Source organism: Pseudophryne corroboree, chromosome 4 (genome assembly GCF_028390025.1).
Source record: "Pseudophryne corroboree isolate aPseCor3 chromosome 4, aPseCor3.hap2, whole genome shotgun sequence".
NCBI lineage: Eukaryota > Metazoa > Chordata > Amphibia > Anura > Myobatrachidae > Pseudophryne > Pseudophryne corroboree.
The window spans coordinates 491,984,460-491,999,536 of NC_086447.1; the positions used below are offsets into that span (position 1 = coordinate 491,984,460).

At 47.4% G+C, this 15,077-nt stretch overlaps 1 protein-coding gene across 2 annotated transcripts in view; it reads right to left on the reverse strand.

Moving 5' to 3' along the window:
• Positions 1 to 12,739, reverse strand: part of SLC22A16 (solute carrier family 22 member 16) — a 196,006-nt gene extending 183,267 nt beyond the window's left edge. The window contains exons 1-2 of one of the 2 annotated variants that reach the window (XM_063917134.1): positions 12,468 to 12,739; positions 10,839 to 10,983 (exon numbers count right to left, since the gene is read on the reverse strand). In XM_063917134.1, the coding sequence (XP_063773204.1) occupies positions 10,839 to 10,867 (29 nt within the window). In that variant the 5' untranslated portion in view covers positions 10,868 to 10,983; positions 12,468 to 12,739. The remainder of the gene's footprint in view (positions 1 to 10,838; positions 10,984 to 12,467) is intronic. The other variant, XM_063917133.1, reaches the window with a different exon arrangement.
• Between the last annotated feature and the right edge of the window lie 2,338 nt (positions 12,740 to 15,077).

Genomic DNA, 15,077 nt, shown 5'->3' on the forward strand with positions numbered 1-15,077 from the left:
AAAAGGGGGCTGAATATGCAGCACTCCCTTAACAAACGTCTGAACCTCAGGCAGTGAAGCCAGTTCTTTTTGGAAGAAAACGGATAGGGCCGAAATCTGGACCTTTATGGACCCTAATTTCAGGCCCATAGTCACTCCTGACTGTAGGAAGTGCAGGAATCGACCCAGCTGGAATTCCTCTGTAGGGGCCTTCCTGGCCTCACACCAAGCAACATATTTTCGCCATATACGGTGATAATGCTTTGCTGTCACATCCTTCCTAGCCTTTATCAGCGTAGGAATAACTTCATCCGGAATGCCTTTTTCCGCTAGGATCCGGCGTTCAACCACCATGCCGTCAAACGCAGCCGCGGTAAGTCTTGGAACAGACAGGGCCCTTGTTGTAACAGGTCCTGTCTGAGAGGCAGAGGCCCCGGGTCCTCTGTGAGCATTTCTTGCAGTTCCGGGTACCAAGTCCTTCTTGGCCAATCCGGAACAATGAGTATTGTTCTCACTCCTCTTTTTCTTACAATTCTCAGCACCTTTGGTATGAGAGGAAGAGGAGGAAACACATAGACCGACTGGAACACCCACGGTGTTACTAGTGCGTCCACAGCTATCGCCTGAGGGTCCCTTGACCTGGCGCAATATCTTTTTAGCTTTTTGTTGAGACGGGACGCCATCATGTCCACCTGTGGCAGTTCCCATCGATTTGCAATCTGCGTGAAGACTTCTTGATGAAGTCGCCACTCTCCTGGGTGGAGGTCGTGCCTGCTGAGGAAGTCTGCTTCCCAGTTGTCCACTCCCGGAATGAACACTGCTGACAGTGCTAGTACGTGATACTCCGCCCAACGAAGAATCCTGGTGGCTTCTGCCATTGCCACCCTGCTTCTTGTTCCGCCCTGGCGGTTTACATGGGCCACTGCCGTGATGTTGTCTGACTGAATCAGCACTGGTTGGTTTTGAAGCAGAGGTTCCGCTTGACTCAGGGCGTTGTATACGGCCCTTAGTTCCAGGATATTGATGTGCAGACAAGTCTCCTGACTTGACCACAGTCCCTGGAAGTTTCTGCCTTGAGTGACTGCCCCCCATCCTCGGAGGCTTGCATCCGTGGTCACCAGGACCCAGTCCTGTATGCCGAACCTGCGGCCCTCGAGGAGGTGAGCACTTTGCAGCCACCACAGAAGAGACACCCTGGCCCTGGGGGACAGGGTGATCAGCCGATGCATCTGAAGATGCGATCCGGACCACTTGTCCAACAGATCCCACTGAAAGATCCTTGCATGGAACCTGCCGAAGGGAATGGCTTCGTATGACGCCACCATCTTTCCCAGGACACGCGTGCAGTGATGCACAGATACCTGTTTTGGTTTTAGGAGGCCTCTGACCAGAGTCACGAGCTCCTGAGCCTTCTCCTCCGGGAGAAACACCCTTTTCTGGTTTGTGTCCAGAATCATGCCCAGGAAGGGCAGACGCGTCGTAGGAATCAGCTGCGACTTTGGAATATTCAGAATCCAGCCGTGCTGTTGCAACACTTCCTGAGAGAGTGCTACGCTGATCAGCAAGCACTCCCTGGAGCTCGCCTTTATGAGGAGATCGTCCAAGTATGGGATAATCGTAACCCCTTGCCTCCGAAGGAGCACCATCATTTCCGCCATCACCTTGGTAAATAATCTCGGTGCCGTGGACAGGCCAAACGGCAACGTCTGGAATTGGTAATGACAGTCCTGTACCACAAACCTGAGGTACTCCTGATGAGGTGGATAAATGGGGACATGCAAGTACGCATCCTTGATGTCCAGAGACACCATAAAATCCCTCTCTTCTAGGCTTGCAATGACCGCTCTGAGCGATTCCATTTTGAACTTGAATCTTTTCAGATAAATGTTCAGGGATTTTAAATTCAATATGGGTCTGACCGAACCGTCCGGTTTCGGTACCACAAACATTGTGGAATAGTATCCTCTTCCTTGTTGAAGGAGGGGAACCTTTACCACCACCTGCTGGAGATATAACTTGTGAATTGCCGCTAACACTACTTCCCTTTCTATGGGGGAAGCTGGCAGGGCCGATTTGAGGTAACGGTGAGGGGGCATCACTTCGAATTCCAGCTTGTATCCCTGAGACACAATCTGTATAGCCCAGGGATCCACCTGTGAGCGAACCCACTGGTGGCTGAAATTTCGGAGACGCGCCCCCTCCGCTCCAGGCTCCTGTGGAGCCCCAGCGTCATGCGGTGGATTTAGTGGAAGCCGGGGAGGACTTCTGTTCCTGGGAACTAGCTGTGTTGTGCAGCTTCTTTCCTCTACCCCTGCCTCTGGCCAGAAAGGACGCACCTCTGACCTGCTTCTCTGTGATCGAAAGGACTGCATTTGGTAATACGGTGCTTTCTTAGGCTGTGAGGGAATATATGGCAAAAAGTTTGGCTTCCCAGCCGTAGCTGTGGAAACTAGGTCCGAGAGACCGTCCCCAAACAATTCCTCACCCTTGTAAGGTAACACCTCCATGTGCTTTTTGGAGTCGGCATCACCTGTCCCTTGCCGAGTCCACAGGACCCTTCTGGCAGAAATTGACATTGCATTTATTCTAGAGCCCAGTAGGCAAATGTCCCTCTGGGCATCCCTCATATATAGGACAGCGTCTTTTATATGCCCCAGGGTCAGTAAAATGGTATCCTTGTCTAAGATATCCATTTCCTCAGACAGATTATCCGTCCATGCTGCTACAGCACTACACATCCAGGCCGACGCAATAGCCGGCCTCAGTATAGTACCTGAGTGTGCATAAACAGACTTCAGGATACTTTCCTGCTTCCTATCTGCAGGATCCTTTAGGGCGGCCGTATCCTGTGACGGCAGGGCCACCTTTTCAGATAAGCGTGTCAGAGCTTTATCTACCCTAGGGGAGGATTCCCAGCGCATCCGTTGGCGGGAAAGGGTACGCCATAAGTAACCTTTTGGAAATCAGCACTTTCCTATCAGGAGAATCCCAAGCTTTTTCACATAACTCATTTAACTCATGTGAAGGGGGAAAAGTCACCTCCTGCTTTTTCTCCTCATACATATATACCCTTTTGTCAGGGACAGGGTTTTCCTCCGGTATGTGCAATACATCCTTCATTGCTATAATCATGTATCGGATGGCTTTAGTCATTTTAGGCTGCAACTTTGCCTCATCGTTATCGACACTGGAGTCAGAATCCGTGTCGACATCGGTGTCAACCAACTGGGATAGTGGGCGCTTTTGAGACCCCGACGGCCTCTGAGCTGCAGAATCAGACACGGGTTGAGACCCTGACTGATTATCCAACCTTTTATGCAAGGAGCTTACATTATCATTTAACACCTTCCACATATCCATCCAATCAGGTGTCGGCGCAGTCGGCGGCGACACCACAGTCACTTGCACTTGTTCTGCCTCCACGTAACCATCCTCGTCAAACATGTCGACACAAACGTACCGACACACCGCACACACGCAGGGAATGCTCTAATTGAGGACAGGACCCCACAAGGCCTTTTGGGGAGACAGAGAGAGAGTATGCCAGCACACACCCCAGCGCTAAATAACCCAGGGATTACACAGTAACTTAGTGTTTACCCAGTAGCTGCTGTTTATGATAATTTTGCGCCTAAATTTATGTGCCCCCCCTCTCTTTTTACCCTTTTTCTATCTTGATACTGCAGGGGAGAGCCTGGGGAGCTTCCTCTCAGCGGAGCTGTGAAGAGAAAATGGCGCTGGTTAGTGCTGAGGAAGAAGGCCCCGCCCCCTCAGCGGCGGGCTTCAGTCCCGGGTCTGTGTAATAAAATGGCGGGGGCTCGTACATATATACAGTGCCCAGCTGTATATATGTGTCTTTTTGCCAAGAGGTATCCTAATTGCTGCCCAGGGCGCCCCCCCCCCCCTGCGCCCTGCACCCTACAGTGACCAGAGTGTGTGGGTAGTGTGGGCGCAATGGCGCACAGCTGCAGTGCTGTGCGCTACCTCATGTGAAGACAGGAGTCTTCTGCCGCCGATTTCGATGTCTTCTTGCGGCTTCTGACTTCTGGCTCTGCGAGGGGGACGGCGGCGCGGCTCCGGGAACGGACGACAAGGTCAGGTCCTGTGTTCGATCCCTCTGGAGCTAATGGTGTCCAGTAGCCTAAGAAGCGCAACCTAGCCGCAGTTAGTAGGTTTGCTTCTCTCCCCTCAGTCCCACGTAGCAGAGAGTCTGTTGCCAGCAGAAGCTCTCTGAAAATAAAAAAACCTAACTAAAATACTTTCTTATTAGCAAGATCAGGAGAGCTCACTAAAAGCACCCAGCTCTGGCCGGGCACAGATTCTAACTGAGGTCTGGAGGAGGGGCATAGAGGGAGGAGCCAGTGCACACCAGGTAGTACTAAATCTTTCTTTAGAGTGCCCAGTCTCCTGCGGAGCCCGTCTATTCCCCATGGTCCTTACGGAGTCCCCAGCATCCACTAGGACGTTAGAGAAAATCCAATTGTATATATAGAGAAGCATGGATTTTCACTTGCCTTTACCATTTTTACGATTTGGATGATATAAAGACTCTTAATTTTGTTGAGTAGTAAAATAAATCAGTTCTTATAGCCCCACCAATATAGATCGTAAACTCCACTGGGGCAGGGACTGATGTGAATGACCAACATGTTCTCTGTAAACTGACAATCAATGTGAATGTGCATGCATTGTGGCCCTGATTCCGAGTTGTTCGCTCGTTGCCGAGTTTCGCTATATTGCGATTAGTCGCTTACTGCGCATGCGCAAGGTTCGCAGAGCGCATGCGCTTAGTTATTTTACTCAAAAGTTAGGTATTTTACTCACGGCATAATGAGGATTTTTCATCGTTCTGGTGATTGGAGTGTGATTGACAGGAAGTGGGTGTTTCTGGGCGGAAACTGGCCGTTTTATGGGAGTGTGCGAAAAAACGCTGACGTTTCTGGGAAAAAACGCGGGAGTGTCTGAAGAAACAGGGGAGTGTCTGGGCGAACGCTGGGTGTGTTTGTGACGTCAAACCAGGAACAAAACTGACTGAACTGATCGCAATGGCTGAGTAAGTCTGGAGCTACTCAGAAACTGCTAAGAATTTTCTATTCACAAATCTGCTAATCTTTCGTTTGCAATTCTGCTATGCTAAGATACACTCCCAGAGGGCGGTGGCCTAGCGTGTGCAATACTGCTAAAAGCAGCTAGCGAGCGAACAACTCGGAATGAGGGCCTGTATTAATAACAGTTACTAAATAAATAAGCAACCTTTTCCTTTTTATGTGCAATACACCTTTCTAGGATATGTCAGTCATGGCCATTTCACAAGGTATTTACATACGTAAATATAATTAGTGGCGTAAATACAGGAGACAATGGAAGGCATTCACCGCTGGGCAGGAGCCCAAAAAGGGACAGCCTTACTTCCCCCATTGTATTCCATAGCACAAATAAGCATGTGCCATGGTCCTCCCTCTCACAGGGCTCCCACCATGGGGTCCGGCCCCACCCTGGGGATGTATTCCCAGCAAGCAAACTGCACCAATGTACAAAAGGAGCATTGCACAGGCTGGAGTGCATGGCCCCTCCCTCCTTTGTTGGCTCTTCCCCCCTCACACACATAGGACCTGCTACTTCTGCTGTGGGATCAGCAATTAGCAAGACTGGAATAACCTGATGAGCAACAGGTATTGTTTGTGTGCTGAGGTGTTGGTAATTAATTGGGGGAAAAGACTGTGCCTTGGTGCTGCTGGATTGCTGGAAGCAGAGGCGTAACTAGAACTTTGTGGGCCCCATAGCAAAATTTTTAGTGTATGTCCCTTTGGCATGACCACTTCTCCAACCTTCTCTTCAGATAGACAGACTAAAGAGGGGTACACACGGAGAGAATTATGCTTCATTTCTAAGCAATCTGACTAGATTACTTAGAAATTGAGCATGGATCTCTCTGCGTGTATGCCCCATAGCGATAGCGATGCGCAGAACTGTGCACCACTATCGCCGGTTCTAGATTGGCCCCCCACAATCTGGTTACATAGCTCACTTCACTGCTGGGTGAAGTGAGCGTCATCCCCCCCTTGCACAGCACACATCGCACTGTGTGCTGAGCGGGGGGAGAGATGCGTGCTGAGCGACCTGTGATAGATCGCTTAGCACATATCTCCCCGTGTGTATGTTTTTAAACATCGACCGGGAACATTGCAACCATCATGGCTTTCATTATGAAAGCCAGGACAGCCTCCAGGTATATTGGGGGGGGGGGGGGCGTCTGGGGGTGGCTTGGAAGGGTTAATTTATACTCCCCAGCGGCTGCCATTGTCTGCAGCCGCTGGAGGGGGGGATCCTGCTGTGCTGACCGATCAGCAGTGATCGGCAGCACGGCAATCAGTAGGAGAGAGTGCAGGGAGGCAGCAGCAGCAGGGGGAAGTTTCTCTTCCCTGCCGCTGCTAACACTCTCTGACTGGTCGCACCCTGTGCGACCAGGTCAGATAGAGCCCTTGCAGGCATGGTCGCATCTGATGCGACCATGCCAGGCAAGTGGTTAAGGAATCGACAGAACTCAAGGAGATTGCAGCATATACTTAGTTGCAGATGTGATATTTCGAATGAAGTGTGATGCTCTCTCACACTAGATCTGAAATGTCTTTTCTGCAGCTAAGTAAGCTAATGGGTTTATTGAAATCTCCTGGAGTGCTGTCTGTTCCTGGGTTTATATTATCACCTTTTTATTCTGGCAACTGGAGCATTCATATATGAGGCTGTAGAGAGTCTCTACAGCCGACATCTGAAGATCCAGATTTTGTTAGAGTCCTGCTGTTATATACTACTCGGCTCCCCTGCCTATAACTCCATTGTTACTGCAGAATGAGGGTACCAATGAAGAAATTAATTTACTGTACCAGCAAGCCACCACCAGTATACATAACCATGGAGAGTTTATATGAGAATTTGCTGTTGTAGGAGATCATCATAAAGGGTGACTTGCAGATCTCCCCGCAAGTTCTGCAATGCCAAGTTCCAGCCCTAATGTGCCTAGACCTAAATCTAGCCTTTAAACAACCACAGAAAAAAAAAACCTTAATAGCGCGTGTAAACTGTGGATCAATAAACCAATTGATAGAATATTGATTAGATGGCGACGGACTCCCAGAGACTTGTCTGCACCAGTCTCACATATGAGAATATAAAATGAAGGAAAAAGAGCCGCGCTAAAGAATCAATATATAGATGGAAAGAATGCCGGTAATTCTAATAAAAAGGATTTATTAATCACTAAAAATACATATAACAAATGACTAATATTAGACAGATTTCTACCAGGGTAAATTGGATGTATAATAAAAGTAACAACACTGGTGGTTACTCATGTAACAAAAAATGTTAGAGTTCAAGTCCAATATGAAACTTTGTATCAGCCCAGTTCAAATTGCTGTCATGCACAGAACAGTCATATATTGAAGGTGGTATTGGATCACTATATTTTGAGGTACATGGATATCACTATTCAAGGGAGTAATGAATTCTCCAATAAAAATTAAATCAACGTGTGGGTAAACGCACATATATTAGATGAAGTCCCATTGCAGAGCCTGTGTTACTCACTCTAATCCCTTTTACGCCGGGATCCGTCTGCAGTGTGAGGAGATAATTGACCCGAGCGTCCTCGGGTTTTGATCGGTGTGTGTGGCTCGCACTTTAGCAGCTGGCTCCGTGATGCTCAGTCGAGCAGGGACTACCCAAACGTGGATTACTCCAGCCGTGTCGTATGTAGCTGATGCGGCTGGAGTTAGGACGGCAAAGCAGTGTGACCGGATCAGTTGCCGCCGCTATAGACGGTATCCATTAACAGCAGCCTGTAACCTCAATAGTGAAACCAGGACAAGGAGTCCTAAACGCGTTTCGTCACTTCTGGTGACTTTCTTAATAGGTAAGATAACTTATTGAGAAAGTCACCAGAAGTGAAAGGAAAAAAAGAGAAAGAGGGGGGGAAAGGGGAAGAGACGGTTCGGGGGAATAAGCATCATAATACTGGATTAAGTTCAACCGCCTCGTTCAATCCGGATGGCTAAATGGTATCCAACCTATACATCCAGTACAGTTCCTGTTTGCAAAGTGTTTTAGAACGGTCCCCACCCCTTTTAGTCATTACAATGTGTTCGATCGCTACTAAGCCAAGAGAACTAGGGTCACCGCTGTGTTTATCCCTAAAGTGTCTAGAGACACTATGAGTAGGGAATTTGTTGATGATATTGCAGCGGTGTTCCATGAACCGAACCTTAATACTTCGGGTGGTGCGTCCCACATATCTTTGGTTACAACCACATGTGAGGAGATGAATTATATAGTTTGTATCGCAATTCATAAAGCTAGCCAGAGTGTATTTCTCTCCATTTTCAACAGCGATATGGGTCGTTCTTCTAGGAATATATTTGCATGTTGTGCATCTGGTGGCCCCATAGCAATAGAATCCTTTCGGTCTAGAGGGTAGCCAGTTATCCTGTATAGTACCCCCTTGTGTAGTTATGGATACCTCTTTCAAGAGGCTAGGTGCAAGAATGTTCTTGAAGGAACGATTTTTCTTAAAAAATGAACATACAACACGGCTGGAGTAACCCACGTTTGGGTAGTCCCTGCTCGACTGAGCATCACGGAGCCAGCTGCTAAAGTGCGATCCACACACAGCGATCAAAACCAGAGGACGCTCGGGTCAATTATCTCCTCACACTGCAAACGGATCCCGGCGTAAAAGGGGTTAGAGTGAGTAACACAGGCTCTGCAATGGGACTTCATCTAATATATGTGCGTTTACCCACACGTTGATTTAATTTTTATTGGAGAATTCATTACTCCCTTGAATAGTGATATCCATGTACCTCAAAATATAGTGATCCTATACCACCTTCAATATATGACTGTTCTGTGCATGACAGCAATTTGAACTGGGCTGATACAAAGTTTCATATTGGACTTGAACTCTAACATTTTTTGTTACATGAGTAACCACCAGTGTTGTTACTTTTATTATACATCCAATTTACCCTGGTAGAAATCTGTCTAATATTAGTCATTTGTTATATGTATTTTTAGTGATTAATAAATCCTTTTTATGAGAATTACCGGCATTCTTTCCATCTATATATTGATTCTTTATCGCGACTCTTTTTTCTTAATTCTAAATCTAGCCTTAACTGGTACATAAATGGAAAATGCAGGACCAGAAACTGCTTTTGTCCTGAAATGCACCCAGTGTTGGACAACCATTCTCTCGACATCTGGGTAATCACATACACAGATCCTGAAGCAAACTGCCATCTTCCTTAAGTTGTGCATAGGCTATACAATTATCTGGCAAGATTGGGCAAGATTCAAATGTTTTTTATGCCGGCAGCCAGTTGATGGCGCCCAACATAGCTATTCAACCGTAGCTACGTTTGGGAGCAATCGGCTGCTGGCGTCTACAATTCAGCTCGCACCCACTGGGGGTGGTGAGCTAAAATGTGTGAAAAGTGATCCATTGGGTGCCCAAATGGCACTTTTCCCAATCGTGCCCATTAGTTTAGTCGGGTTTAGCTGCTTTACGCGGCTAAACCAGACACTAATGGGTGTAATCAGCGCAATAGGGGACATCAATTGTATATCACCCCCTGCGATCTACCGTCACTTTAGACGGGAGATCGGGGTCGAAAACATTTAATTCCTTCCCATCTGTCCAATCAGGCTGGTTAGAATAAAAATCTGGTAATGGATGTAAGCAAATGACAATCGACCATTTGCTCTCAAACACTGGAAAACAGACAAAAACTACTGTACAGAAATTGATTAAATCCGTGATTTAACCATTTGTCTGATTGACCATTTTTGTCCATTTTCCAGTTTTTTGGAGCAAATGGTCGATTGTCATTTGCTACCATACATTACCAGATTTTCATTCTAACCAGCCAGATTGGACAGTTGGTCTTCCAGATAATGCCCATCTTAATGGGCCCTACACACTGGCCATTTTCCACCGAGGTGCCCGACCCGGCAGCGAGGGGGTTTGGGGGGGGTTACCGTGTGAGTGAAATTTCTTCACTTCCTTACGTCACGCGGCCCCATACCCCTGCATGCTAACATGGACAATATTGTTCATATTGGCTGGCATGTATAAACGAGGCGACACCAACGATGAATGACCGCAGGGCCGTGCATCGTTCATAGTTTTTTTTTCTTTCAGTTTTCTGATTCTTAGCTATACTTGTGGCTGTGTCAAAATTAATTATAACCATTATACATTATTATTAAATTGTCATTGTAAGAAAACATTCTCGTGAGAGTAAAATAATCAATTGCAATGTCCTGATCCATCACTATTTTATACCACTATAATGCTTGTGAAATCTGTGTAGTCACACACTCTGTAAACAGCTGGCAACTCGACTCCGCTCCAGGTACTTTTTGACAAACGGATTTACCTTAGCAAACAAATCGATTATTCACTGTCTCTCTGGGCTATGAATCCTTATTGGTATGTTCAACTAAACTTGTCAAGAAGGAGGTTAAGCAAGGTTATGCTTTATACTCAGGGGTTAAAGTGTGTGTGTGTGTGTGTGTGTGTGTGTGTGTGTGTGTGTGTGTGTGTGTGTGTGTGTAGGTAGGTAGGTAGGTAGGGAAGAGGTGGAACCGAGTTCCACCACCTGTAATGGTAGGGGGAACTAATTCCACCACCTCCATTGCCTTGCACAGTAATTCCAACAGAAAACCCTGCCCCTTTACCTACATCAATAGATGATGCAGGCGGCGCTAATCTTACTGATAAGCTGCAGCCACCTCCTTCCTCGGGTCCTGGTGGCTTCATGGTCTTCTTTCACTTACAGCCCACCCCTCCTGGTACTCACACATGCTGTGTCTGTTGAACAGCATTCATCCCCTCCTTCAGGTCCCAGTGGCTTCATTTTCCAGCACAATGTATGTTATGTCATGTTGTCACTGCTGCTGAAGAGGATCAGGCTCTGTGCATCTTGAAGACAAGATGACAGGGGGCTGGAGGGAAAAGAGAGGTGGGGAAGCTGCTAGAGTGACAGAGGCAGAGATTTGTATAAGGGGCACTACTATGGGCAATGTGTTTATAAGTGTCACTACTGTGGTCATTATGTGTAAGGGGCACTACTATTATTGGCATTATGTGTAAGGGGCACTACAACTGTGGGCATTATGTGTAAAGGGCGCTACTATAGCTGGAATTGTGTATAAGGGGCACTGCTGTGTGGCATAACATGTATAGAGGGTACCATTGTGTAGTGCGATGTGAATAAAGGGCACTACTAAGTGATGTAACCTGAATAAGAGGCATTACTATGTGGTGTAATATGAATCAGGGGCACTACATGCAGTGTAATGCGGATAAGATTGTGCCACTGTGTGGTGTAATTTGAATCGGGGGCACTATTAGGCGACAATGCTGCTTCTTTGTGACATTAATGTCCCTTCATAAAGTATGTGAAGTAGGGCACAACTGTAATCTATAGTTTGCAGGGGGGTGCCAAAAACACTAGCACTGTCCCTGGCTCCGCTTACTGGGGGTAATTCCAAGTTGTTCGCAGCAGGAATTTTGTTAGCAGTTGGGCAAAACCATGTGCACTGCAGGGGAGGCAGATATAACATGTGCAGAGAGAGTTAGATTTGGGTGGGGTGTGTTCAATCTGCAATCTAATTTGCAGTGTAAAAATAAAGCAGCCAGTATTAAATGCACAGACATAAAATAACCCACCCAAATCTAACTCTTTCTGCACATGTTATATCTGCCTCCCCTGCAGTGCACATGGTTTTGCCCAACTGCTAAAAAATTTCCTGCTGCGATCAACTTGGAATTACCCCCAATTTAAGGGGATTTGGGGGAATCTGGTATCTGGGTAAATGAGTTCCACCACCTCTCCAGGACCACTTTAAGCCCTGTTTATACTTGCGCTGTGTGGCATGCTTACACGCACCTGCTCACAATCAAAGCATCTATGAACATTATTTTAAAATGTAGCCATCTAGAACTTTCATCTGTATAACATTTACATAGCAGAAACAGTTATCAGAAGACTCCAAGGCAAGCACATGGCAGAAAGGTGATGCTGGGAGCAATGGGGCCACAGTATATCATATATACACAGCGTTTTATACTTAGTAATGGTCAGAAAATGTAAACCCTCGGTAATTTGTTTGGCACTAACAGTGTACACAGTGAAGTTGGATTACTGCTACATTATACAGCCGCCCAGAAAGCTTGTTTTCAGGTTATTTTCTCACACTGCCCACTCTGTTCATAGACTAGGAATAGCCCTCAATGCCAGTCTAACAATAGCCCTCTCTTCTCGCACAGCAATGCCTTCTTTTCCCACAGTCAGGTCTCTACCAAGCTTACTGCACCGACGTGCGAGCTAAAACTTTCCAGACAGACATATGCACTGTATTGCCTTTCACCTGATCTCCAACACAAATCCCTCGTCTTATTAAAGTGCAATGGAAAAAGGACATACCTTCCAAAGTGCCCCACATAGTCAAACAGCCCCTCCATGACCTGGCAGCAGCGGTGCTGGTGTGGTGGCCGTGCAGCCTGTGCACTTCTGCTTACTCAGCTGGGCATGACTCTTGAGCCAAGTTGTTTAGTAACTTCTCCGGCGATTGTGGTGATCTCAGAGTGCCCTCCCGTTACAGCCTGTGGGGGGAAAGCAGAGTGTATCATGCAGCCCTGCAGCGTGTTTATCAGATGGGTCACAGCAGGAGAGGTTAGCAGCAGACAGAGTGCAGACTAAAAACACACATATGAGCGGGGTAGTGCACAGACAGCAGCTCCTCCTCCCCCCTTTCCTTACCTAATAGACACTACTAGGGACACACTGAGAGACTGATAACTAATATCATCGGTGGGATATTGTTATGAAATGTAAATGTACAGAAAGAAAAAATGTAAATTGAGTATTACAGATGTAATATTACTTTCATAACTTATTTAACCACTTAACTGACGATTTTTCCCTTCAAAACTGTTCACATAGTTGCTTTTTTTTTTGTTTTTAATAAGTTTTATTTAATATAGTTTAAAAAGTATTTTTCTTTTAAATATTTAAATATTATGCACATATGCAGAACGGATCTCCTCATCAAAAACTGGGAAACACCATTGGGCGGGGCGGTCACATGTGATCTGACCATGCCAATTAAGTGGTTAAAAAATGTTTCATATTGTATAGAATGCAAAGGTTACATTCTGAAACTTGAAGGACTGTCACAGGTAATGTCTATCTTGTTATTAGGGTAAAGTAGTACACCCTGCTAGAAAAAAACCAGTTACGCAGCCTAGAGCAACATTGATCCTTACCAGTAGCATATCCCATTTAGTTTGGCAGTGGTATGTATTATTACCCAGCCTACGGGCAGGGACAGTGCAAGGTTTCTCGGTACTCTAGGCAAAAGCTCCAAACACCCTTCCCCCTCTCTTCCCAGCAAAAGCACATCTCAGGGGTCTATTCATGAAGCAGTGAAAAGTGCGGAGGAGTGAGCCAGTGGAGAAGTTGCCCATGGCAACCAATTAGCTGCTCCGTACTATTGTGTAATATGCAAATTATAACTGTTACTTCAATGCTGATTGGTTGCCATGGGCAACTTCTCCACACTTTTCACTGCTTCATGAATAGACACATCAGTCTCTGTGGTTTTGACCCTTGCAGATTATGGAACATATTCATTGGGGTCTATTCATGAAGCATACCTCCCAACTGTCCCGATTTTCGCAGGACAGTCCCTTTTTTTGGGACTGTCCTGCAGCCCCACCCGCAGGCCACAGTGTTCCGCGGTGGGGGGTGGGGACAGTTGGGAGGCTCTTGCACTCGCTGCTCTGCTCTGCAGTGAAGACAGAGGAACTGGGGGCACGCCAGTGGCTCACAGAGCGCTGATTATGCCTCCTTTAGTGACAGTAAAAGGGGTTGTGACTCGTGAGCGCAGCACTGCCACGAGGCCACGTCCCTTTAATTTAGGACATGCCCCCGGGGGTGAGCAGGAGCCGCTGAACAAGTGCCGGCAGCGGGGGCCATGGGACACACTGTGCCGGGAGCGGTCTGCGGCTGCAGCAGGGTGAGCCAGCCAGTGGGAAACAGTGCCAGCAGGGGGTGCGGAAGGCATGATGAATTTCATGATGAATCATGAAAAAATTGTAAGACAATGCAATGAGAATTGAAAACTAAAAATTCTCATTGCACAATTTTTCACGATGAATATGCCCGTAAGTATTTACCTCTACATTAACCTCATGCTTCTTATTCCAGCTTGTCAAAATCTAATAGGTAATGTATTTCATATTGCTAAATATGTTCCCGTATGTTGTTCGCCCAGCATATTTTTGTCCTAGGAGGCCTCGGCGGCGACCCCCCCAGAGTCAGGAACCGCAGGCAGCTGCCTAATGGTTGCACCGGGCCTGCCTACTGACGAGGTCCGATGGCATCCCTCTCCGTGGCAGCATCCTCCACACAGTTCTTAGAGTCCTTAGGGCTGTAACACACACTCCGGTTTTTCCCGGATGGCAAAAAGCCGGACAAACTTTGTCCGGCTTTTTGCCATCCGGGAGAAACCGGCAGAGTCTGTCACACAGGACGGCTCTGAGCCGTGGGTGATGCTGTGCGCATGCGCAGCATTAGACACGGCTTGGGAAAAAACTGTTGTGTGTGAAAGCTCCCCTTCACACACACGGTTTACTGGCTGCAAAGACGGCCAGGCGCCCGCCTGGCAGCCGGACCTTCCAGTGGTGAGACCCGGCTGCAACCCGGCAGCCGGGCCGGGACCGTGCCGTGTGTAAGGACACATTGCGCTGCATGTGTCTTTACATCACGGCAGCGGTTTAAAGCCGGTCGGGTGTTTGCCGGGCGGCGCCAGCCGCCTCGTGTGTTTCGGCCCTATAGATTCTCTGCGCAGTATACTACTTCCTATAGCTGATGTTCCCACCCGCTAGATGTGACGTTACAGGCTTAGGGGGTCAGGGGCAACAAAGATCCCTGTTTGTGCACAACCACTTTCAGCAACACTTCCGTGACACTCCCACTGGCCCACAGGGAAACCCCGGGTGGGCCCCACTGCCTGCGGACCCACCTCCTCCT